At 35.3% G+C, this 26385-nt stretch overlaps 1 protein-coding gene across 1 annotated transcript; it reads left to right on the forward strand.

Moving 5' to 3' along the window:
• Positions 1–4379: 4379 nt before the first annotated feature.
• On the forward strand, positions 4380–26298 carry LOC106463749 (oligosaccharyltransferase complex subunit ostc-A-like). Its single transcript, XM_013923809.2, has 4 exons — positions 4380–4570; positions 14302–14375; positions 16294–16511; positions 26132–26298. The coding sequence occupies exons 1-4, from the start codon at positions 4432–4434 to the stop codon at positions 26145–26147; spliced, it is 447 nt and encodes a 148-aa protein (XP_013779263.1). The 5' UTR covers positions 4380–4431; the 3' UTR covers positions 26148–26298.
• The last annotated feature ends 87 nt before the right edge of the window (positions 26299–26385 follow it).

A 26385-nucleotide genomic window follows, 5' to 3' on the forward strand; every position in this document is an offset into this window, starting at 1 on the left:
GTAATGTAATGTGTGTGTGGACAGTGTGTAATTGATCTGTAGTCAGAAGTATTATTGAGCACGTTCGTTGTTATAGCGTTTGTTTAGCGCGATTGTTGAAGTTGAGTGTATCGGTAAAGTTATATTCGAAAAGAATAAACCAGTTTTTATTAAGAAAGAACTCGTGTCGCTTAAGTTTCGTCGTAACGAAGTTACGGAAAGTTAATTAACAAACAGAGACGTAACAGTCCCTTTCTTCCTCTCCTTACCATGTTTCTCAAACCTGCTTTAGAAAATTCCTTCTGCTGTAACACTCCAAATCTACCCGATAAGTTAGCCATAAATACCTTACAACAATCCTAAACATACATCATAAAATGTGCTAAATAAGATAATGAAGAAATAGATCTACCAAAGTGGAGATTGGATGTGTCTTTGGTATTGTTACATATCTGTATGTTTGTTTGTTAATTCTTTTAACATACAAGCCCTTTCTTTATAAAACTTGTTTATTCTTCCTCAATACACCTTTGTAATGTACTTAATTTTCACAGTTACACACACTATAGTTCACAACAATTCACTCACTTTCTATCGCGCTTAGACTTAATTGTCCGTCCCAGCCAACTATAGTTCCGATCTCTGTGTCTGCTATCCTCAGTTCCCGCCGACCGTAATCGCTGTCTTTCTTTCTCTCTGCCTGCTTCGTCTCTGCCTCCGTCTGTCTCTCTCTGTCTAGCGCACTTATATACGATAATAGTGCCTGTTCTAGAAACTTCTAAGACTCTCAACACGTGCTACCAGGGTCACTTGACTTCCGCTGTCGTAACACACTAGCGAATCTTCTAGAATACTCGTCACGTGACCCCCGCTGTCGTAACACACTAGGGAATCTTCTAGAATACTCGTCACGTGACCCCCACTGTCGTAACAGTATGTACCAGAAGCACAGAAGCCTCTTGGCTGCTGCTGCTACCCTGGACATCATTTTTTAATCCAATGAGTTATTACAGCAGTCGAGGGGTACCCAAAAGAGTGTTGTACATGTTTATCAGCTGTCTCTGTATGTGACCACAAAGTTTTAGTGAACTGACTTTCTCATGAAGAGTCAGATGAAAAGATATTCAAATCAGTTGAAGAAGAAAACTCTGTCTAATCTTATTACAATGACGAGGATGAGAAGGTAAGATCATAAGGCACTTATCCCAAAATGTTATGGCTGAGATTGAACAAAAAAAAACAAAACAAATAGGACAATTATTAGGTCGAGCACCTGACGATTGAAAAGACGTGGCAATCTTTGTTTTCAAGCTATCAACTGATGCTCATGATACAGTATAAGACTATATTGTGTGATTTCTACTTGATTATCATGAAGATGGAGTGGGTGGTACTAGTATATATAATACCTAGTGTGTCAACAGTTTGTATAACTGGAAATGATAGAAGTTCGAAAATACAGACACAAGAATGTTCCAACCATTTCTTGCTGAACTACTGAGTGATATTTTAATTTTTTGTATATGTGATTCATTGTAAGTTACCACTTGATCATCTGAAGATAGGATGGTTCGTTGAGGAAATGTACATTTTAAATCGAAAGGACTGTAAAATAATTTGTATCTCTGCATTTTTGTGTCACTTTCATGATTTTATGATTTCTCAAATGTTCTCAGTTTTATTTTGTTTTGTTGTTAAGCAAAAAGCTGAATAATGGGCTATCTGTACTCTTCCCACTGTGGGTATCGAACCCGATTTATAGTCTAGAAAGCCCTTAGACTTACTTCTGAGTCACCAAAGGGAGACTTTCAGATGTTGTGATATTTTCTTTATTAATTAAAGGAAACCGGGTTTCGATACCCGTGGTGGGCAGAGCACAAATAGCCCTTTGTGTAGCTTTGTGCTTAACTACAAACAAACATTAATTAAAGAGTTTACTATAATTATGTATTTTTCTTTGTTCAAGAGTTCTGTTGTAAACTTTGTATTATCTTGTGTTAAAAGGTACATTTTCATTTTGCATTCATTCTTCATTAAAGGGATTTGTAATTTTGTTTATTGTAATTATGTAATATTTTTCTGCTCATCGTAATTAAGTAAGATTTTTCTGTTTATTGTAAGTTTTGTAAACTTTTCTCTCTATTGTATGTGTGCATGTTTTAGCACATAACCACACAATAGATTATCTGCACTTTCTCCACTGTGGGGAATCAAACTCTGGATTTTGGCATTGTATTTTGTAATAAGGTTCCTGTAATTGTATATCATAATTTTAGAATGTTTTATTTGCATTGCCAACTATATCTTTGTTAAAGGGTTTTGTCTGGTAAAGCTGTACTATCTAGTTAGGATTTTATTTTATACTCTGAATTGTGTTAAATGGTAATTCTGAATTTTGCTTGGTAAAGTTTAGGCTGTTTTTTGTATTACGTGCTTGACGATAGTGAGTTTAGGTTCAGCATTGTTACTAAATGTTGTACAAAGGAAGTTTTATTTCGTATTCTTAAAATATAGTATACAAGTATAATATCTATCCATGTTAAAGGGTTTATCTCTGTGATTTTCCATGCTAAACGGTATTTTGTATATGTTTATGTGCTTGATTCTAAGATAAAGGGTCTTATTTAAAATCTTATATTGTATCTCTCTCTCTCTCTGTGTTCGAAAGTTTATTTTTGTATTGTATGTATCGTATTTCATTTCTATATTTTAACAGTTTGTATACAGATATGACTTAATTGTTTAAGGGTATTCACGTATTTCATTCTTTAAAAGTTGTTAAGTCTGTGAGATATGTAAGTGTACGGAAGCCAGAAAGTGCTAACGCAGTTGTTGACCAACATGATTTGAAAGTTTATTGGTCGTAGATTATAGTTAGTTATCTGCTTGAAATAAGTCTAAGGTAAGGAAAACATAAAATGTTGTCTAGGAGTATACGATTTCTTTTTTCTGTATTGTTAATCATTACTTTGAATTTATTCTTTCTTCTGTATATGTGTAGGTCTTTCATAAAGCACGTGGTCAAGAAAACCATGAAATCGATCTTGTTACTTTCGTTACTGTGTCATTTTAAATGTACATAATACTTCCAACTGCCCGAGGAGAACATGGACTATAGCGACATTGTTTAAGGATGTCGAGAGTCATACTACTCGCTGATAATACAGGGAATATCTAGAGATCACGGACCCACAAATGTGGAATACGAGTTATCAGTCACGTGATATCACAGTCGCGCTAGCTTAATGCGAGGTTTCGGTCCGATGTAAGCAAAGTGCAAGTGCACAAACTGTGTTTATGTTTATCTTATAGTAAAGACTGTTTATTTTGTACATCACTCTTTGTCCAGTCTCGCTATTGCATTAAACATCGACTCACTTGGTAAGATATTTAGTACTACACTATAATTAATATCTTGATCAAATCTCCTGTTTAGCGGATTTATTTGGCGAAGCTAAAACTTATATTCTAAAACGCATGTCTGATATGGCTCGACTCGCAGCCTTCGGGTCGCGGGTTCGATTCCCTTTCAGCCGTGGTGGCGTTATAATGTGACGATCAGTTGTTGGTAAAAGAGGGGATGGTGGGTGGTCTATCACTACTAAATTAAGGATGGTTAGCGAAGATAGCTATCGAGTAGCTTTGCAGGAAAATCAAAACAAACCACTAAAACCCATTCTAATTTTTTTTTATATTAATTTGGTTTCTGTTTCTTCGTTTCACTATTTAAAACAATTTATAATTTAACTAGTCATATTTAATTATATATATTTATATTTTTAAAAAGTATAATAAGTAACCCAAGCAAGTAAATACAGATGTTTGAGCCAATTTAGCTGCATAGTAATTTAAATTGAGGAAATTCCTTTCAGCAAAAGTTTGTAGCAAAAGTATGTGGTCGGTTTGTTTGTTGTTGTAAAGCACGAAGTTACACAATAGGCTGTTTGTGCTCTTCTCACCAAAGGTATTGAAACCCGATTTTTAGCCTTGTAAGCGCGCAGACTTACCGCAGAGCCAGTTTAGTTTGTTTTTTTATTTGAAGTAAAGCACAAAGCTACACTATGGGCTATCTGTGCTCTGGCCACCACGGGTATTGAAAACCGGGATCGAGTGTTGTAACTTACTTGTAAGTCCACAGACATAGCCACTGTAGGACAAAGTATTTATAGGTTTCAAAAAGTCTGATAACCTTACTGACGCCATATTGCTGAATAACTGTGCTGAAAGAGAATTTTTATGGTTAAAATTTATTAAAAAATGACCTGGAAATTTTATACCTATATTTCATTAACAAAGCAAGAAGAAAATATATTTTGTGACTTTAGTACAAGTAACATCTTGACCTGAACTTACTCATGTTAGTATATATTGAATATTAACTTTTTATAGTTTCATAGTCCAAAATCAGAAACCGTTTCAATGTCTTTGCCAAACTGCCGGCGTGGATGAAACATGGAGATTGCTTACAGTTTACCCTTCGCTGTTTTAGAAATACCCAATTTAAAACTGAAAAGACCATCATGGCTTCATCAGCCTTCTGCGATGGTGATGTATTCGTTAGTCCTGGCGTCCTATTTTCTAGTGTGTGGAGGTAAATATTATGTTTGTTTAAAAATATATTTATTCTAATATATTAATAGTTACAATGGCGCATAGTCGACTCATACTATGCCTAACTGCCTCATCAACAGTATTAGTAGTATTAGCATAGGCCCCTAGTTAAAACTTAAATAAAATTAGAAAATAATATTTGTATAGAAAGTAAAGTACTAATAGAATTAATCTGATAGAAAATTATTAAAATGCAGTTAGTCTGTTATTGTTACTTAGTGAGTTACTGTTAGGTCTTACAGAGTTACATTCACAGCAACAATTACTAAATTACTTTAAGTTTAAAGTTTAGGTATTCTCTGGTTTAACATATTCATATTGAAAGAACCCATAGTCCTAGACATTTTCACTGACGCTATCATATGAGTTTATTGTCATGATCATCAATTCTGTATTCTTTGGACGGATTAATTTTCGTAATTTCTTTATTATTTTGTGGGTATGGTCACTATATAGATAGATTAAATTTAATTATCACTAAGGTTACTGGAAGGTCAGAATAATTAAAGTAATCAAAATGGTCACTTGTTAGCTATTAGTATTAGAATGGTTTAATTGATTGTCACAGTAGTGAAATTATTTGTATCACATCAGTGCAGAACTTGAGTAGCATGAGTAATCAGGCATATTTTCAGAAGAGATAAATACTGTTATAACTTACAATAATCCCTAGAAATTGTAATACGAGTAGATTTTTTATGCTACTATTTTTTATATAGTCATTCATTCTTTACCACCTTATTTACTAAAAATAAGAATTTTTCTTTTGTTTAGTTTACATACTGAATGAGGAAAAATTAATGTAGAAGTTTTTCTGCTGATCATAATGAAAGTACAAAATTCTATTCTGCAGTATAAATAAAGCACATTTATGAAACTATTTTGCTTGTGTAATTTGTATATGTTAAAATGTGAAATTATTTTTAAGAAAAGAAAGATTATCCTACTAATTACAGAGACATTTGAAAAAGATTAAGCCATATTTTCTTTTTCACTCAAGAATAAAGTATATATTATTTACAGAAATTCATTTTAGAACAAATACAACATGGTCAATTCTCAGATTTCATAAATGAAGGATATAAATCATTTTTGGAGTAACTGATTAATGGGTCTGGCTTTCAATATTTTTGAGGTTTGAAAAAACCATTGAAAGTAATATTTTATATTTAAAAACATCTTGAAACTTTTTTTTTCAAATGTATATTAGACATCATACTTTGAAAAACTCCCAACATTCTTTATCAGTCCCTTACAGTTTTTCCAAGAAGAAGAATATATAATAGTATTTCAACCACACTATCTTCACCATATCTGTTGCTGATGATATGTTTTTCTCAATATCGGAGTTCATTAGGGTGGCTCATAGTAGTGATTGAAATGATATTCATATAAACCGTCTGTTAGAAACACAATTGTTATGGTGTGAATACTTATAAGCTAAAGAAGCATGATTATATTCAGCATTTTCTTCCAAAGATAATAGTATTAGGCTTACCATATTTTTAAACATTACATTCTTCATTTGGCCCTTTAGGCTTAGGTCCAAAATGGAGGGTATATAATAGTATTTAAACTACCCATTATACATGTGTATATTACATTTTTCTCAATACCAAAGCTCATCATGCTGGCTGGGATACAACAAACATAGTTGTGGTTGGGTCACTTTATGTAAGTCATTTGGTAGGATAACAATTCTTATCATGTGAATGCTTTTAATCTGGCAAATTGTAATTGTACTAAGATAATAGTTCTAGGTTTATTGTGTTCTTTAACACTACATACCTTAGAGGTTTTCTGAGAAGAAGAGAGAGTATAATAGAACTTCAATCACACAGAATAGTTGAAATAATGTTACACACTCTTATTCTTGAATAAAGAATGTAGTGTTAAAGTAAGCTTAAAACTACTTTCTTAAAATATATATATAATTCAGGCTACATTTAGCCCATTAATATTAAAGAACAACAAGGGACTTTTGGTCCATCTAGGCTACCCTATCCATTAAATTAAACACTGAAAAACTCAAAGCCAGCTCTTGTCAGGCCAGGCTTAAAAATATTTTTGTTTGCTGTAACTCTAAACTGATTTAAAATGTGGGTAGGTAGGTAGGTATTTTTTTGTTTCAAATTGGCAAAATAAAATGTCAGAAATACCACTAGTTCTGTTATTACCTAAAACATAATGCATTAAACCATGAATACAATTACTATCAACATTTATTTCATTAAGAGAGTTACAGAAATTTCAAATTCTTTTGCTTCACACACTTGCTGGTCAATATCAACCTCAATCAACGAAGTTGAATTGATTGTTGCCAACAATTTTATGGTTTGTGCTTCGATTTTATCTTGTTTGTCAAGTAAATCTACAAGTACTTCTCTTCATGTGAATAAGTTTTCAATGAGAATTAATTTCTTTTGATCTTAATCCTCAATCTGCGAGAACATTTTTCAGAGTTGGATACACTGAACAGACTTGTGTTTGCCATGATGCTGATGTATGCTTGTCAATAGTAAATTCTCCCCTGCTCGTGTATTTATTAATTTAGTGTGAAGGGTCCTGGGGACAAGATAAGCCATGTTGTCAAACCTCAGTGCATTGGTCAATCATCATTGATCTGTTGATTGGTACTCAGGCGATGCTTTCCCACATAGTTGCGGACTACATGAATTTCCGATAAAAAATATTGTAACCATAATATGGCTATAAAAAAATTTTAATGTCAGCAAATTTTGTAAGGTGGGTCGGTATATGGGCAGAAATTGTTGAAAATAAAAACTTCCCAGGTCATAATGTCAAAAAAATCTCTCGGTTGGTCCCAATTTCAGATGGTTAGTTGGTTTACAGGAAACAGAAATATTTTTAAGCCTGGTCTCATTTAAATATTCATGAAGCATTTCCTTAAACTCCCTTAATCCCTTACCTACTGGGGCCATTTTGTCTTATCATGAGGACAAAATCACATTTGTGAATTGAAAAAAGTTTTAGAGAACTTATCTTTTATTGGATTTCAGTTTTTATTTTTTTAAATAGTAGTATAACATTCAATTATTTGTACAAAATTGTATTATTTAATGACGTTTAATAATAAAATCCCAAAATATGTTTGAGACTATAAATAAGTGCACTCTAAGAAGAAAATGTTTTTCAACATTTAAATATTTTTTTCCTTGCACTTTAGCACTGGTCCTGCCATCTATGATTGGTATTTAAACCTTTTTCTAGTTTGTTTTCTTTATAAAACAGTGTCTGGGCATGTTAAACCTCAGTTGTAAAACTTTTAGCCAATCCTGGTCGAAGTTGTCAAGTTCAGTACCATGTTATTCCAATCGCTGTATTTCATATTTGACAAATCATAGGATGATAAACAAAGCACGTGACAAAACGTTGTTCTCTGGATTTTACAATATGAACATGAAGGATGCTTATTATAGTAACTGCTATTTTATGTGGAGGTTGTATTTAGTATTGGTCAGTAGTACTTTTTTGTAAGCTTTAGAATATTTGCTTCTGGAAATAACTGCATGAGATACATGTGACTTTTATGATTTTTCTATAGTAGCTTAAGTCATGCTGTATTGGATATCTATTTATATTAAACATTATATTGAAAAATTAACTCAAAATATATATATTTTTAGGAAAGATATTGATCCATGAATGTTAAGATTAAGATCTATCAAGTGGCGAGTGCATGGTCTTTACGTGAATTAGGCTTGGTATTTGGACTTGAAAGAGTTTGTGATTTTTTTATGTTCTTTTGAATTTAAATTATTAGTATTAAGTTCAATAATTTAGCATAATTTTATATTTAGTTCATAATAAAAATATGATTCAGTATTTAGAATGATAAACTTGTGTGATTTGTACATACTACTAGTACCACTATCATACCTTTCTTGACTCCCAACAGTTAGAGTCATTTTTGCTCATGACGAGGACTGCTCCTAATAATCCTGTCAATTCTCCCACCTTCATCTTACCCTTACTTTTCCAACATACATATCCTTTCAGAGGCACTCTGCCGATCCTTTTCAGCCCTATCCCTTCACACGTTCATTTACCTTCCCATTATCTTCATGACTTCCGAATGACTTCTTTTCTCCATCTGTTTGCCTTTGGAGATTTTCCAGAGTCTTTGGATTCATTTGTGGTGTCTGCAATTGGGCACCTTCCCATTTTCCTGGAGTATCACTTCCATTGTTCATTGGAAGAAACTATTTAGTCAGGCATGTGGCCTCCACCTCACACATTCATCTCCCACTATCTTCATTGGATAGCTGTTTCTTCTTCATCAGGTTACCACCTTCCAACTGTTGCCATCCTTCAAACTTTGGTGTTGCTGTGACTGGGTAAGTTATCTTTTCTATATATATATATTTCCCTTTAGGGGCATGTCCTATTTAGGATTTGGATCCTGCTCAATGGTGAGCGTTGCCTATCCAGGTGCACTTCCTATATCTCCAATCCACACTGTACAGCCACAATGTATACAAATGACCTATAACACACACTGTTGAGATGGAATGTTTCACAAGATCACTAGTAGGTTTTTCTCATGATATATTTGCTTCCTTAACATGCCAGTTCCAGACTACTAATCATGGACTTACATGGTTAAAGCAAATGGGGATAGCTGCCCATCCATGCTGTCCCATTGATTGAATAAATCAGGGATAGTCTGCTTTTCAAAATATGGTTTCCATGGTCACCAATTGCACTGTCTCCAGTGTTGGCATTCCTCCGGACTCTCCACTGCGTTTTATCCCCCTTGTTCTTCTAGTGGAGTATGGAAGTCCTTCCCAATATCCAGTTCCAAGCTGCTGGGATGGTGGGCCATGGAGGAGTCCTCCTGAATGTGTTCACTTCCATTCAGTAGAGAGTAGGGCAGTGGTGTTCTGCTGATATAGATGGTGTGTGATCCTCCAATCATGTGCTCCACCACCATGAGGTGGGTCCTGGAAGTTGATGTTGTGCCCAGCTTCTGTGTGGTTCTATCCAGAGGATGAAGTTGCTATATATTTCTAGAGGTGATCCATTTCTGTGCAGTGGGTCCTGGAGGGTGGCACTTTGGTCCTATCTGGATGATAATGTTTATCAGGGCAATGGTTTTTCTTCTCACACTCCACCTCAGGGTGTTTTCACTGCCTGAGGTTGATCTTGCCAGTCTGATTGAGTTTGAGTTTAATGTGACCTGCCACATTGGCACATCTCTTCCTACCATCATTCAGAGGTTGGTTTCCCAATTGTGTGGTTGGTTGTGGGTTTGCACACATGTGCCCATTTCATATATTGCTTTGCACAGTATATGCTTTTGTTGTACTTAACATCAGGTGAAGACAATGTGGACCCTCCTCCTACCATGGGTCGGAGGTTCTATTCGCGATGCTGCTTGGTTTTGGACTAGAGTTGACCAGCCGCATATGGTCCATTGTGCCTTAGCCTCTCTACACCTTGGAGCACAGCCATTTGAGCTTTCCCAACATTCCTGTCTGTAGATAGTTGTTCTATGGTATTGAGATTCTGGTATACAGTGGTTTGGATTCCAATCCAACCAGTTTTCTTTTCCTTTTTGGTTGTGCTCCTCCCACTTTCCCTCATACATGTGACACCTATTTCCACACTGGATGCAAAGTATACCTGGTACAGAAGTGGTGCAGTCTCCTATGTGTGTTCTTCTCCCAACAGGGTTCACACTTCATGGGTGTTTTTCAAACATTTTCAAAGGATACTTATTTCTATCCCTCACACCAGTCCCTCCATCTATTCAATGTGGTATCCTAGCTATACATGTGAGAAGAGGTAATGTACTATAAAGGAGATTATTATTTTCCTATACTGAAAATAAATTTCCAATAGGTACCTACCTCCGCTTACACTTCCCACCCTCCTCCCCATTGAAAACTGTTGCTTTCTTTTCTACCTGACCCTGATGCAATAGTTTGGTAGAATCAAATTGAGGGAGTTGCATGAGGAAGGTGTGTTGCACTCCTGTTGGTGGAGGGTTGTCACATGATGATTTACAAATTATCTCTGTGTATCATGAAATGAATGGCAAGTTGAGTGGTTCCTTGTAATTAAAAGTGTTAAATTTATACACCTCATATTAGCTGTAAGATTTGTGAACTGGATGGACAGTACTGAAAAAGACTAACAATGATCATGAAAAAGTGATCCATTGGTACAAGGTCTATTTATGTGTAGTGTATGTATGGGTAGAGTTGGGTGACTAGTAGAATTTTCTAATAGATTAATTTTCAGGCTCATTCAACTAATTGCTTAATGTCGTAAAATGGCTAAAAATAATAGTAATCTATTATTGTTTCCAGAGATAACCAACAAATAAAATCAATATGCTAAAAATCATATTTTGAAACCCACAATGAGCAGATCACAGCAAGCCTATTGTTTAGCTTTGTATTTAACAACAAACAAACATAATGACAATAGTCAGATTACTTGAAGAGATGTAATAATCGAAAACCTTAATTTTGATTAAATGAATATTTTTTTGTGTGTGTTGTGACACTAATTGATGAAGCTGAACAAACTTGAATTTAGCAAAGATAATAACGAAAACTCCTAAGAGCAATAATGGTTGGAGATGGCTTGAATGGGTAATGAAGAAAAACTTTAATATAAGTTTTTCTTCATTACCCATTCAAGCAGTCTCCAACCATTATTAGTCTCAAAGTGGGTTCTTCCCCATCAAATTTGAATTCCTAAGAGCAATGTTTAGATTACTGGATAGTTGGAATAATCAGAAATATTAATTTTGATTATTTTTGTGACATTAATGGTAAGTTTGGTCATTAGATAGTTGGAATAATCAAAAACAGTAATAATCATTCTGATCACAGATTTTGATTAGTTGTCAGTAGTTAATTATTTTTGTCACAGTAATCAATTTAATTGTAATATCAATTGCTGTCTGGTTGGAATGATTCAAAACAGTAATAATTGGAAACACTAGTTAATTATTTTTATGACGCTAATAGATCAAATCGGTGACCGTATATAATCAGTTATATTGATTAACTGAGTTAATTGCACATCTATTTGCATACTTAGAAATATAAAAATATATGTGAATTTATGCATCCTTCCCTTACAAATGTGTGTGAAGGGTTACATTGACATCAAGTATTAAAACTGATTGTGGGAAAATCCATATTATGCCTACTTCATATGGATGTCATTCAAAACTATTGGAGTCTTACTCTGAAATTTCCAAGGAATGTTGATAGTATCACAGCCCACAATTGGTTCTGATTTTGTGATCTTCAATCAAGCTACGTAGACAGAGGTCAAGGTTAAAGATCAACTCTGAGGATAACTTTTGTTTGTTAATTTGAAGATTTTTTTTCTGGAGGTGGGTGGATTGACCTTTAAAATATCTTCAAAATGATATAAGAATCAACTTTCTTGGTTAATGGAACAGAAGGTATGGTCAGTTTAATGATACTTGTCAGCAAATTCAGGTCAAACTTTGATGACACAGAGACCTGAAATTTTGGATCCAAGCATGCCTCATGTAGCTTATCAGTCATGTGAATGCCATGTCGGATGAGTGTGATGTATTGGTGTGAAATTCATCTTAATAGTCTTTTAGTATCTTTTTTATACAAGTGTTGGCTTTAGAATAAAAAAGATTCCCTCTTGTATAAAACTAATGATAACTTTTCAAAAACATTTTACTTTCATTCTACTTATTATTTACTAGAAAGAGTGCAAAGAAAAGCTAATAGAATGATAACTGGTTTAAGAATTTTGAACTATGAAGATAAGCTTAAAACTTTGGACTTGTTTTCAGTGAAATTTACAGGCAACTTATTTCAGGAGCATAATCTTTGCGAGTCTAAACCTACAAGTATGCTTAGTAAAACATTTTTGTTAAGAGTTGTAAATATGTGGAAAGGTTTAGGACTTTGGGCTGTTAGTTGAATTAGCTTTAATTCATTCATACATTTTTTAGATAGGTATGTGGATGCCAAATGTTAGATTCAGCTTTTGTTGGTGTGTTGAGGATAAAAAAGTGGTTTCAGCTGATGACATGACCTTTAATCATCTTGCTTTTTTTTGAAATTCTTATGTTAATGTGAACTACGAAAAAAAAAGTGAAGAATGATATTGGAACATAAGATAATCTAAATAGTAAAGTGTTAAACAGTGTTTCAACAACCAATTCTGATAATTAAGAAGAGGCAGCTAGTCTGATCATTTGGCTAAAATATGAAACAGATCTTTCTTATAATTATATTTTTGTTGAAAAAAAAAGCTGTTTTTCTGAAGTTTGGAGAAAATGTTTTAAAGACCATAGCAGCCATAATGGATTGTCTAGAATGTAGAAAGTTAAGTTTAATGTTGAGAAGTGTAAATTTGTGGATTTAAATATGGAAATTTGGAAAGGACTTGCCTATTATGAGAGAGGAGCATTGATTTTTATGGTAGGGTGTCATTGTTAATGGACACTCAAAGCTCTCTGTGCATTTAGCATTGGTGAAAAGAGCAAGCAAAAATTCTTCATTTTGTTTATAGAAATTTTGAATTTCATAACAAATACTGTTATTTCTCCAAAACGGGGCCGAGGGCAAACTGGAGGGTTCTGTTTTAACTACTCACACCACTATAAGGTAGTGTGTTGTCTGTCAGTCAGTCAATAGATGCTAAAATAACATCGCATAAGGGACATTTGATGTTGCAATTTGTACTGCCATGACATCGATAAAATGTGCGGATGACATGAATCACGAGAAGAATTATGCACTCAGTAGGCTACAACACACATTTTAACAAATAATTGTTACTCTTAATTTTGGTGTTATTTACTCTTGAAACAGAATACTTTCAGGGACCCTGAGAAAGTACACCTAGTTGTATCCTTGTGTTAATGAAGCCTGAGAGTAATGTGTGGTTTTAATCCTGTACAACAGAAAATATAAACTTGTGGAGGTTGTAGATACAGGCTACTAGAGGGTGCTGCCTTATTTAAGTCACACAGAAAAGCTTAATTTTTAGACTGACTTTCACTAAAGCATTGGGGAATAAGATGCCACTCGATTCATTGTTAAAAAATTTGTATGAGTGGTGAAATGTAAATTTGAAATATGAATTTCATTATGAGATGCAATTGAATTGTTTTGGAAAGCTAGATGCAGACTTTCTCTTCATAATTTTCATTTTTATTGGATTTATACATTTGAAGAATGGTTTTTCCTAATGATGAGGTAGGTAGGTATGTGTATCTAGTTTGTTCTATTTTAAATTTGTGTTTGATAGATTTGTGGATGCTACTATCAAATTTAACTTGCGTGAATTTGTTTTATGTTCTCGGGCCTAATGGCCTTCTGCTACCCCGCATTTTTTGAAATATAAACCATTTTACACAGTTAAATTTTGGCGTAAAGTTATTAAAAATGTTTATGATCGTTGCTCTTGACATAGATAGTAAAATGATGTAGTATACGATATCAGTAAGAAAGCATGCATATGAATAGGTTAATAGCTCAGCTATTCATACAGCTCAAAAATATTGATGCCAAAGTCTGAGTGGCTCACTGAATTTGCAATGTGTAATGAAATATCTTGCAAATGTTTTCAAGAATTTTCTGTTTTACAAACCAAAGAAAAGAAGTGTTCTCAGTCAAATAACCATAAAGTTCTTTGCCTTTCTCACATTTTTTGGTTTTTAATTTGTTTTAACAGGTATCATTTATGATGTGATAGTGGAACCTCCCAGCATAGGATCAACAGTAGATGAGCATGGACACTCCAAACCTGCAAGTTTCTCTTTTGTTAAATACCTTTTTTTTAAAAACCACACTTATTATAATATAAAAAACTAATAAAACAAGCATTTGGAAATGTGTTACATAGATACATGGTACCAAAATAAGCATTGAAATTTCAGTTGTAAAAGTATAGAAAATTAACAGTTTTAGAAATTACTTTTGGTAATTTATATTTTTGTGAGTTTAATTCCAAATATTAAGTATTAAAGCTGGAACTAAGAAATTATAATTTTGAGTTTATAGCAAAATATAGTTTTAAAGTAAAGAAAAATTTATTCAAATATCCAACATTATCTGTCACAAAAGAAAGTACTGTTGACAGTGCGAACTCAGTAATAGTGTTTCAAGACCATTCTGCAATGCATTTTGTAATGAATTGAAACTTTTCATTTCTCGTGATTGAATAAAAAAATTAGCTGTGAAAAAGTTACCATGAAATTTATAATTAAGAAGATTTCCTGCAATCTGCTTATGACTCAAAAGTTTGTAGACTGGGCCCAGCCTGTGAAAGAAGTCCTATAAATTGGTCAGTATTTCAAACAAGATGAAAAGAGATGTTGCTGGCATAAATAGCATGAGCAAACAGACAATTAGCATTTCTTTTGGCCAGGCAGAACTTAATTTATATAATACTTAGTAATGCCAGTCTGGACTTTGCGATCTATATGAAATGGAAAGTGATACAGAACTTAAGTAAAAAGTGATTAATTCCTTCCTTCATTCACTCCTAGTATCAGTTTCATGGTCATAAAATTCAATAGGTATGCTTTTATCTCGAATAATTTAATTCCTGCTGCAGTAATATATGGCAAAGGTGTCACAGCGTGGTTGGTATTGTTTTTCACCTGGTTCTTGAACTCTCTTCTTATTGTCAATGAATATGTATGACAAGAGTTTAATAAATGTTTATTGTATGGTCAACATGTGTCACCTACTCAGCTGATTTATCATATTGGTAGCAAGTAAAATTCTTAAATTTTCATTAGCATTTTTTCAGATTGACTGCTAATTTGCCAAATATCAGTACATATTTTAAACTCAGAAATGCAATTAAAAATTTTAATCAAATGGGACAGTTTTAAATTTGCTTGCACTGAATAAAGTTGTAAAGATAATTTTACAACATAACCGTTCCAACAGCAATAACATTGCACTAGCTAAAACACAAACATCCGAATAAAAAAGTATAAATCTTGATTAAATAAATGTTTTAATGAGAAATATTTGACATTAACTAATCCTAGTGTAATCTTGTACCTGCTATCCTAGTCATTTATCATTAGTCTGAAGTTTAAGTACGCTGGCATTACATGTTCTTGTATAAGTTTATTGAATCCATAACCATCCAACAGCAATAACAATGCGCTAGCTAAAACAAACATCTAAATAAAAAGTATAAATCTTGATTAAATAAATGTTTTAATGAAAAATATTTGACATTAACTAATCCTAGTGTAATCTTGTACCTGCTATCCTAGTCATTTATCATTAGTCTGAAGTTTAAGTATGCTGGCATTACATGTTCTTGTATAAGTTTATTGAATTGGTTTCGGTTTTATTGGGTTAATTTTAAGTAGAAGTTGTTTCAGTCTTGGTTAAAAAGTGTTATTTTGGTCACTGTTATAATGAGATATTATTTTCCCATTTTTAATTTTGTAAAATATATTTAATGTACATTACTAGGGAACATTAATTTTCAATAGTATGGACAACTGTTTTTTTGTCACAGATTCAGTCTTTATTTTAGTAGTAACTCCTACCCACAGTGTTAGATCTTAAAAGCTTGGTGTATTTGAAAAACTACAATGTTTAAATGTTTTCTTTACATCCAGAAATCCTGAATTGTTGTGTTTATGGTTGAAAGTTACCAAACAAATGATTAGATGTGTTTTTTTTTTATCCTCAGGTTGCATTCATGCCCTACAGAGTAAATGGACAATATATTATGGAAGGCTTAGCTTCCAGTTTTCTGTTTACTATTGGAGGTTTGGGATTTGTTGTTTTGGATCAGACCCACAACCCAAGTACACCACGGCTGAATAGGATTCTTCTTATCTCTGTTGGTTTTGTCTGCATCTTAGTTTCTTTTTTTACATGCTGGGTGTTCATGAGGATGAAACTTCCGTAAGTGTTCCTTCAGTATACTGTGATGAGTAACAATAACTTCATAGACTTGTTGACTTATAAATTTCATTTTTCAGAAGACTACCATACATATTTTATTGAGTAGGGTGAGTTAATTGAGAAATTTAAAATTTTAACAAATGAACCAGTGAAATAGCTTTCGAACTTAAAGGTCTCATCATTAGAAGCAGTGCAGATAATTTTACAAATACTATTAATTATTTATTTTTAACATTTTCACTGAATACTGCTGTGCTGGTGGATGTCAAATAATTTTTGGTGTTAAATATGCCCTTGAATGAAGTGGTTGAACTTTCTTCTTCAGATCTCAGATTGTATGCAAGTTGTGCACATAGACCTTTAACATAATACTCCATTCAAAATTATGTGTAAATGCTCGTAATTATCTGTAAATAATTAAGACTAATTAAACAACTTAATAAGCAATTGTGGTATTAAATAAAGATGCTTAAAACTTTTAATTTCAAGTGAAGGAAGTTGCATTATCCGTAGGTGATTTCAAAATGATTATTGCAATTGTTAATCATTAATAGAATTAAATGATCATAGCATATACATAAAATGATGCATTCATTCTCAATCTTTGAAATACTGAGAATGTTTTGAAGTATAAACACAGGTATTACAGTGATAGGATTGGTTTGATATAAAAGTAAAATTTCTGCTGTACTCTAATATGGATGTTATTTCTTTATTGATCCCATGATGCATCTGTTTAACTTCAGAATCATAGTTTACTTAGTGCTTCTTACTTAATATCAAAAGATGTGTGCATTTATTTGCTCAAGTAACAAGGTTTATGATGAGGGTTGTAATATTACCTCTATTCTTAAATACTTTAGATAGTTTGACACACCAGCTCTCCTGTACTACTACCACTGACACAAGCATTGAGTAGTTTGTGTCATAAATCATTAACAAACAAAACATAGAACTGTCCTACTATATTACAGATAGCCAAGAATACACTTATACTGTTTTTCATAATGTTACAAAAAAACTATTTCTATAGTAAGAATAGAAAAAATACTTTTTTACTTTTAGTATTTTAACTTTCTAACCTCCAAGAATTTTGTTGTTGGAATAATAGCACCAGTTATAGTAGAATTTACTGCATCTACATTGTTTTAGACGGTTTCTTTTTAATAGGCTAAATAACCTGGAATTGTCGATAAGTTTTGATCTGTATTTATTTTGGGAGTATTTTATTGTTAAGCCTTTGGTGATATATAGGAAAATCGATTATCAAGTTTATTGTTTATGAAAGTAGGTATAGAGATATGAATGACAAAGTCGTTTCCTTATCCATATTCTATTAGTTACTAACATCAAACAAGTTCAGCCTACAAACAGATGATGTGGGTGGAAAAGAAAGTTACAGTGAGAGATCATGCTTAATGGCTTTGTAAAAGCATATAGCTGTGTGTTATACACTATTACAACTTATAGTATCATTTGGTTTCAAAACAGATACATTATGTATGTATGTATACCTTTATTTATTTAAAATCATATTTATGGAGGTGTTGTGTATGTCTTGAGTGAGATCTTACTTTAGGTATGTTTATATTTTCATTTAATAACAGATATGGTTTAACGGATACCCAATAATCAACCTATCACTGTAATATTATGTAAATGAATGATATCTTTTGAATGTTTTGAAGGAAGAATGTGAGGACATCAACATGTTTTATGCTTCAAAGCCAAGTGATTTCTTTAACCAGGGCATTAACAACCTGATTGTAAGATGGAAAAGCACCATTGATAAGAATGGACTATTTTCATTAAATAAATGTTTTGTTTTGATATATAAGCTGTTCAGGTTTTTTTCATCTAAAAAAAAGTGACATTATTTCTTGACGACCTAATATATGTTCCTTGGTGTGCATTACTTTGGTTTATAAAGATGATTAGTATCTTAATGGCCAAATTGAATCTGTTTGTCAAATCTCAATTTTCTACTGGGACCTACTTAGTATTTGAAGAGAATATATATAAGCCCCCCACCCCAGTGGGTAAATTACAAGTTTATGAACTTACAGTTCTGAAATTTGGGGTTCAGTTCACTGCAGAGTGCACTAAGAAAACAAGAACAATATTTATATACAAATAGATAAATTTCTAGAATACCTAAACAAATTTATTTCTTGTCATCACAAACAGAATTAGCAAAAATGTGTCTTGAAAATTCAAACCTCACCATATATTGGGTAACCTTTTAGCCTTTGTGCACAGATACTAGTGCTTTGCCCACTTTTACACTCTCAAATCATGTAGTTCATATAAAAACGTAAAATATAGTGCAATCTATTCTACTTCAAATTCCTATAAGAGAAAACTTTTGTTATAATTACTTCATTGATTGCAGCAATTCTGACATCATTACATTTTAATCAAATTTGATGTTATGCCCAACTCGTGTATGGAAAACTTCTTTCTGAGTTTAATACTATCACAGTTTTATGACAGTTGAAAGTAAGGTCAAATAAAATGTAACAGTGGATCATTGCTCGGTAAAATGTTCAAATATATTTTAATCAGAGTTGTAGACTCGAGTCATGCGACTTGGACTTGAGTCTGACTCGATTACAATTTTTTTTTGCTTGGTACTCGGACAGAATGACTTGCCCATTATGACTTGTGACTTGATTTGAGACTCGATTCTCAAAACATGTGCCTACTGTCCAAAATACACAGGAACCTGGATGGGTAATAATAATAATATCATTATTATTGTTGTGTAGTCATCACTGTGTGTTATTGTTTTGTGTACAATCTTGATATCCCAATAGTCTTGAAGCACCAGTATTAATGTAAAACCTGTTTCAACTTCATCTTTATTATGCTGGCCAAAAACCCATGCTTACAACTGCATTGATGTCATATTTTCTAAATTTTCTTTGAAACTTAAATTAATAATTGATATCTGGGTATCAAAACAAGCTTGAGTCAGGTAATTTAAAGCAGACACCTGAATTTTCAGGCCTGTGCCAACCTGTTGTTATTTTTTGTAAGGTTCATAATTTTTTTTAAAGGGATAGATAGTATTCTTGTCTTTCAAAGCTCATGTTTTTCACTTCAGTTGCTTGATCAGTAGGGCCACATGGGTTTTATGGTTCTTTGCCTTTCTATTTATATAACAGAGTATTTAAAACTTAGTGTTATGAATTCTTATTACATCTTCTACAATTTTTCCACTAAATATGGCCATGTGCATTAATCCATAATATTTTTACCTTTGATGATAGTAAAATATTACAGTGATATATAATTACAATTTATGAGCACTTTTAGCTTTCAACTATAAAAGAAACTCAAAAAGGTTTTATGAATGATTCCTAAAGTATCTTTTCATATGATATTTAAAACATCAGTCTGTTCAAGCACTTTTTATTCTGGTTTCAAAAATACAATCTCTGTACTTTGGTGTTACTTAGATTATTAATATTTTATGTTACTGTTGTGGGTTAGATTATGCATGATCAGAAATTGCTGTTTCTGATATGGTATTTCCTTCTGCTCACAAGATTGGTTTTTCCCGTTTTGTGCTGCCCTCTATATGCAAACTTTTTATAATGTATGCCACAAACCTTCTGCATCCCCTATTGGAATCAAAGATTTCAACATGTTTCTCATGCAAATCATCATGTGTCATCTTTCCACCAATAGGAGAGCACTACTATCACGTGATGCATGTGACTCCTTCTATGCGCCACAACCGAAACATCACTTCTTGTTTGGCAGTGCTTGAGTTCATTACTTCTTGAATTGGTTTCACTTAATTTCATTTACTTCATTTCAAAAATTTTTTTTCCGCTCTATTTTTGAAAGCGTTTGCTTTACCTGTATTTTGCCACCAAAAATTTCGCCTGTTTGTGTGGTATCAAAGATGAATTCCAAAGTTAACGTTACCACTTCGGATACATCTCATTCATTTGATGCCATAATTCGGGCCACAGATGCAGGTGATCTATTGTGGGATTTATCGGCTGTTATTTGCAAGGAGAGTGAGCTTTATATGGGATAACCTTTGTCTCCTGCTGAGCCTTTCGAGCCAGGCCAGGCTGATGAGGATTTTGTTTGTCCCCCCCCCCACACACACACACCGGATTTTGCCATGCCTTCCCAAACCCTACCTGAGGATTCTGTTCGGCCCTTGTTGGCTTTCTCGGATTTTATTTCTCAGGTATGTGATGTTTTACCCTTAACATAGGGTGGACTGCCAATATCTGGACCAACAATTGTTGGGTTCAGTTTTGCTTGTTTGGGAGGTGGGAATGGAATCTCCCATTCATCTTACCAATGTCCAGTATTTCCTTCTTCATCTTACCCTGACGACTCTTTTTGTGTTGCCTCTTTGTGATACATCTTCTGCCTGAGGCTCTTCACAGGACCCTGTTTTTTTTTTCTGTGGATGTGCTCTCCCTCCTCACTTCCACATTGGCTTGCCTGTCATCTTTGGCTCTGGCTCTGTAGATCTGGTTTACTTGTTGTTGTTGGGACCTTTTTGGTCATGATGCCCTATTGTCATGGCCCCTGCTCCTTATCTACGGGACCATTAGATGACCCCGTTTTTGAGACGTTTCATGTTTGACACGATCCTGGAATCCTTGAAGTCGAGGGTATCTTTGATTGAACAACAATTCACCCTTTTTTTCATCTGGTTGCCTTTTTGTCCCAGTTGGAGCTGAGCGTGGCATTGATTCCTGTTTTATTACCCTCCCCTTCAGGGCCTTTGCCTGTTCCTCCTTCCCGCAGTGCCACTGTTCGTCGTTTGTCACGACGACTCATGGTACACCAACAACGGTTCAGGTGACTCCCTGGTGGGAGCTCGTCTGGCGACCTTTGTTTATTGGTGGATCCCTTTCATCTCTGATGTTTGGGTTCACCAAGTTTTGTCAGAGGGATTCATCATACCCTTCCTTCCTTGTCCCGTGTGCCTGCTTCCTTTCCTTCTCTTTGGGTTCCTAGGTCATGCCAGCGTCTGTACGAGACAATGCAAGACCCCCACACACAACATACTATCAAACCTGCCCCATATGGTTCAGGGTGGTTTTACTCCCATGTGTTTGTAGTTCCCAAACGGAACTGGAGGCCGGTCATCGACCTGTCCCGCCTCAATCAATATGTTCATACCCCACGCTTTGGATGATCAAGATGGATGTCTTCAATGCTTATCTGCATATTCTCATATTAGAGCATTCTCGTCCTTATCTTTGGTTTGTTCATTGTAGGGTGATGTGCCAACTTCATGCCTTACCCTTCGCGCTGGCTTTGGTGATGTATGTTTTCTGTCAGGTGGTGCGAACCTTTGCTCTACATCTTCATGCCCTAGAGTTGCGCTTTGACTTTTACAGGATGATTAGCTTCTTCTCACTCATTTTGAATGGGAGTCAACTGTCATACTCGTTCTTGAAGCTGCTTGGGTGGGCTGGTTGATCCTACCCAGTACCTCGTTCATTTAAGAGTTTTCTTTAATTTTCTGAGATTATCAGTCAGGCCCAACTTTCTCCTCTCCAGCTCTGTTCTCTGGAACTGGCCATTCGGAATGCCCTGTCTGCTCTTTAACTTTTCGCTTGTGAGGTTCTGTCGCTCTTTAACTTTCTGCTTGTGAGGTTCTGTTGCTTTTGGGGACATGGTCTTCTATGATTCCTCTCATACCCCTCAGTCTGGCTCATATGTGATACCTTCAATGTGTCCTCCACAACCAGTGAAACGTTGCTTGGTGTCCCTTGGATGCTCTATAACCCTTCCTTCCTACATTGTCCATGATCCCTGATGGTGGTTGGACAAGACTTATACATCGGCAGGTGTCCCTGCTTCCTCTTCCTTGTCTAGATTTACACCTGTTTACGATTGCATCCCTTCAGAGCTGGGGTGCGTGAGTCAATCACCAGGAGGCTTTGGATCATTGGTCTGTTGGGGAATGTTCTCTTCATATCAACATCTTCAGAGATCATCTGGTCATGATCCATTCCAACAGTTCAACAGTGGTGGCTTATATCAATCACCAAGGTGGCACCTGGTCAAGATCCCTGTGTTTTCTAATATTTGATATTCTCCTTTAGGCCCATGATAATCACATTCATTTGATGGCATGTCAGGTACCGAGTGCTTTCAAACCTTGTGGCAGATCCTTTTGCCAGACCCAACCAGGTTTACCTGAGGGAGTGGTCCCTTCATCCACCTGTTTTTTGGGGTCTTTGCAATTGGTGGGGTATTACTCGAATAGATGCATTTGCCACCACCCCCAATCACCAGTTACCTTTGTTTTGTGTTCCCCATTCTCGGTCTTTGACTGCAGATGCCTTCAGCCAGGATAGGTCAAACAAGTTCCTTTATATTTATCCTCCTATCCAATTACTTCATCAATACCACTCTGTGCAAAGTTCTTCTGATTGTTCCTTACAGGCCCACTCGTCTGTGGTTTCCTCGATTACTCCAGCTACAGTTGTTCCCTCTCGTCCCTCTTCCTTTATCCCCGACCTTCTTCATCAACCCCAGTTGCTGATTCTACATCCCTCACTTTCCGTCCTCCATCTTCATACCTGATTTTGTCCGGTCCCTGGCGAGGAGATCTGGTTTCTATGTCGGGTGGCATTTCATATAGCTCATTCTGTTCGTACTTTATCCATGACTGTGTATCAGTGGACATGGAATATTTTTCGCACCTGGGTATCCCAGCTTCTCATCCTATGGTTGCTGGTATTTCTAAGTTTCTTATGTGGCTTTTTGAGAAGGGATTTTTGGTCTCCTCGATATCGGGTTATCAGGCAGCCCTATCTCATACTTTCCATTTTTCTAGTTACCACAGGGTCTTTCTTTCCCCTGTCCCTGCCATTTTGATCTGTTTTTTCTGGATACATGGTACTCCCTTAAGGCATATTTCCTTTTCCTCTTGGCTTGTGGGCATCGTCGGTTGGAGCTGTTTGCTATAGACTTCACTTGCACACTGTACCAACAAACTTATTTTCTTTTTTACCTGGATCATTTCTTCCTTCCCAAGACCTCGGTGGTTAGCGAGGGTAACTCCTCCTTTTTATCCATTTCCCTTCCCTCTGTTTCTTGTCTCTACCCTCGTTCTGTTCCGGATAGACTTCTGTGCCCATTGCATGCCCTTTGTTGTTATATTGCCCTTACGGCTTCCTTCAGGGGTTCCCGTTCCCGTCTTTTTATCCCATCTCTTTATCGGCGTTTGTAGGAGATTCTGCAGTCGGGCATGTGGAACACCCCTCAGATGTTCATCTCCCATTACAACATCACTTTGCAATTTCTACTTCATTGGGGTATCGCCTACCACCTGTGGCTATACTTCAGACTTTGATGTGGCTATGACACTAGGTAAGTCTTTATTAACACTTTCTTTACTTTCAGGAGCCCTTGCTTCGAATTTAGTCTCTTGGATTCCATTCTGTGGCAAGTGGTGCCTGACCAGGTATTCTTTACATACACAAACAAATTTGAAATGTACACCATGTTGATTTGCAAGCTTTTTCCATGGCTCCATATGCTTACCTTGAGATGCAGTGTTTCACAAGATCACTGGATGGTCAATAACCTTGTGATATTTGCTTCATAAATAGGCCCGTTCTGGACCGTACCACCTATAGATGGCATGGGTAAAGCAGAAGGGGATAGCTGCTCATCCCTGCCATGCTTCAATTGAATATATCAGTGTGGTCTACTTTTCAAATTAGGGTTTTATGATCACCCATTGCACTGTCTCTGGTGTAGCTGTTCCTCCAGACTCTCCAAAGCTCTCTCCCCTTCTTCCAGTGGAGTATGGGAGTCCTTACCACTTGCCAATTCCAAGCCACTGGGGTGGTTGACCATGAAAGCATCCTGCTGGATTGGTTCCACATAGATGGCTATAACCACTCAGTTCAGAGGAGGGCGATGGTGTTCTGCCAGTGTAGTAGCCGCACCATCCTCTGGATTGAGTGACACACACACCACGGACTGAGATGTTTCAATGCAGTTAACCCCTTTGATTGGGTACCCTCATTCTACCATCGCACGGATGTCGGTACGCCATGATATTGGATATTGAGTGAACCAATCAACTTAAATCCTCTCACAGGCTTGGAGTTGTTCATCATCCTCCCTCGATTCTTCCTACGTGGGATGCTTCTGTCCTGGGCACTCCCTCGTTCTCTTTTGCTTTGCAAGGGGATGTTATTGACCTTTGGACGTTTCAGACCAGTCTCACGGTTGCGAGAGTTGATTGCATGCGATGGACTTTCCTCAGATACTGGATGAGACATTCCCGGATCAGGGCTCAATACTAATCCTGTGTCATACCCTGGAGTCAGTATTTTCCTCAAATCCACGATTTTAGGGCTTGAGATGAAGCCAGTATTATCTTCATCCTACTCTTGCAAGGATGTCAGTACCTAGCGAGAAGGTTTTACATGTAGTTGACTTACTGAGTACGGTTCGCCACGTCCTAGCCATTTTACACCATGGGACACATCCTCCATTACCCACTTCTGTGGGATTGGGTTTCTATATTTATTTGGTTGGGATCACTTTCCTGACTTATCCTCTCCCACTCGGATGTGCTCCCTTCATTTTACACCATAGTTGTTCCTAGCTGTTCTTGGCGAGGAGATACCTGGTTCAGAAGTGGTGCAGTGCTCCTCCTCGGCTCATCTGATCTGTTTCTCTCATTTACAGAAGTATTCTTCGGATGCTTTCAGGGGGTATGTCTGTTCTTCCATCCCAACAGTCCCTCCTCCTTTTCAATGTGGAATTCTACCTAATCTTGTGAGAGGAGGGAAGTACCGTATCGGAAGCTATAATTTTCCTATACTGAAAATGTATTTCCTATAGGTACTTCCCACCCACCTCCCCACAATTTTCCAGTACTTGCGTCTTCTACCAAACTTCGAAGTGGCGCATTGGGGGAGTCACGTGATAGTAGGGCTCTTCTATTGGTGGAGAGATGACGCATGATGATTTGCATCAGAGACATATTGGAATCTTTTATTCCAATAGGGGTGTGGAAGGCTTGTGACATGCGTTATAAAAAAAGGTTCACATATAGAGGGCAGCACAAAGCGGGAAACGCTAATCTTGTGAGAGGAGGGAAGTACATTTTCACTATAGGAATATTATAACTTTCTTGTGTTTGTATGCTTCTGTAGTCCAGCATATTCTAATGTTTACCAGCATCTTAGCAAATGATACAGTGGTGAATCAATAAGCACATGTTATATAACATGAACTCGGTGTTAACTTCATATGCTCATTAACTTTTGTTTATTCTGTGAAAGTAAATATCAAATATTTCATAAACAGATATATTTAACATCATATGGTGTAAAATACGTTAGTCCTAACAAGTGGCAACTTTAAAAAAATTGTCACTTGACATTTTCATAGAAAATTAATTTAGATCTATCATATGAGTAGCAGTAAGTTACACCAAGATTTGATTATTTCTATTTAAATATTCTGACATTTCATACAAACATGTATAACTCAAGCACTCTACACAAGTTAATAAAGTTGGTTAGTTACTCAGATAACATTCTTAAATTTTAATATTATTTTTCAGCAAGGTTCATTATTTTGATATTGTGTTTCTCTTTCAGAGGCTATTTGCAGTGAAGAGTAAGCCAAGAAAGTCAAGCTAAAACTCAGTATGAAGTAATGGAAGATATACACAAAACTATTACATATTAAGTCATATATCTAAATTCTGTATGTTGAAATAAGCCAGTTTGTATAATTAGATAATAAAACGAATTTTCAATTTTTTTTTTCTGTGTTTATTTTATTGGTACAAGTTCCTCATTCATTATTAATCCCTTGTAAGCAGCAATGATTCTTTCTTTCATTAATCTCG

The sequence above is a fragment of the Limulus polyphemus genome, unplaced genomic scaffold (assembly GCF_000517525.1).
Source record: "Limulus polyphemus unplaced genomic scaffold, Limulus_polyphemus-2.1.2 Scaffold1473, whole genome shotgun sequence".
In the NCBI taxonomy this organism is placed as follows: Eukaryota; Metazoa; Arthropoda; class Merostomata; order Xiphosura; family Limulidae; genus Limulus; species Limulus polyphemus.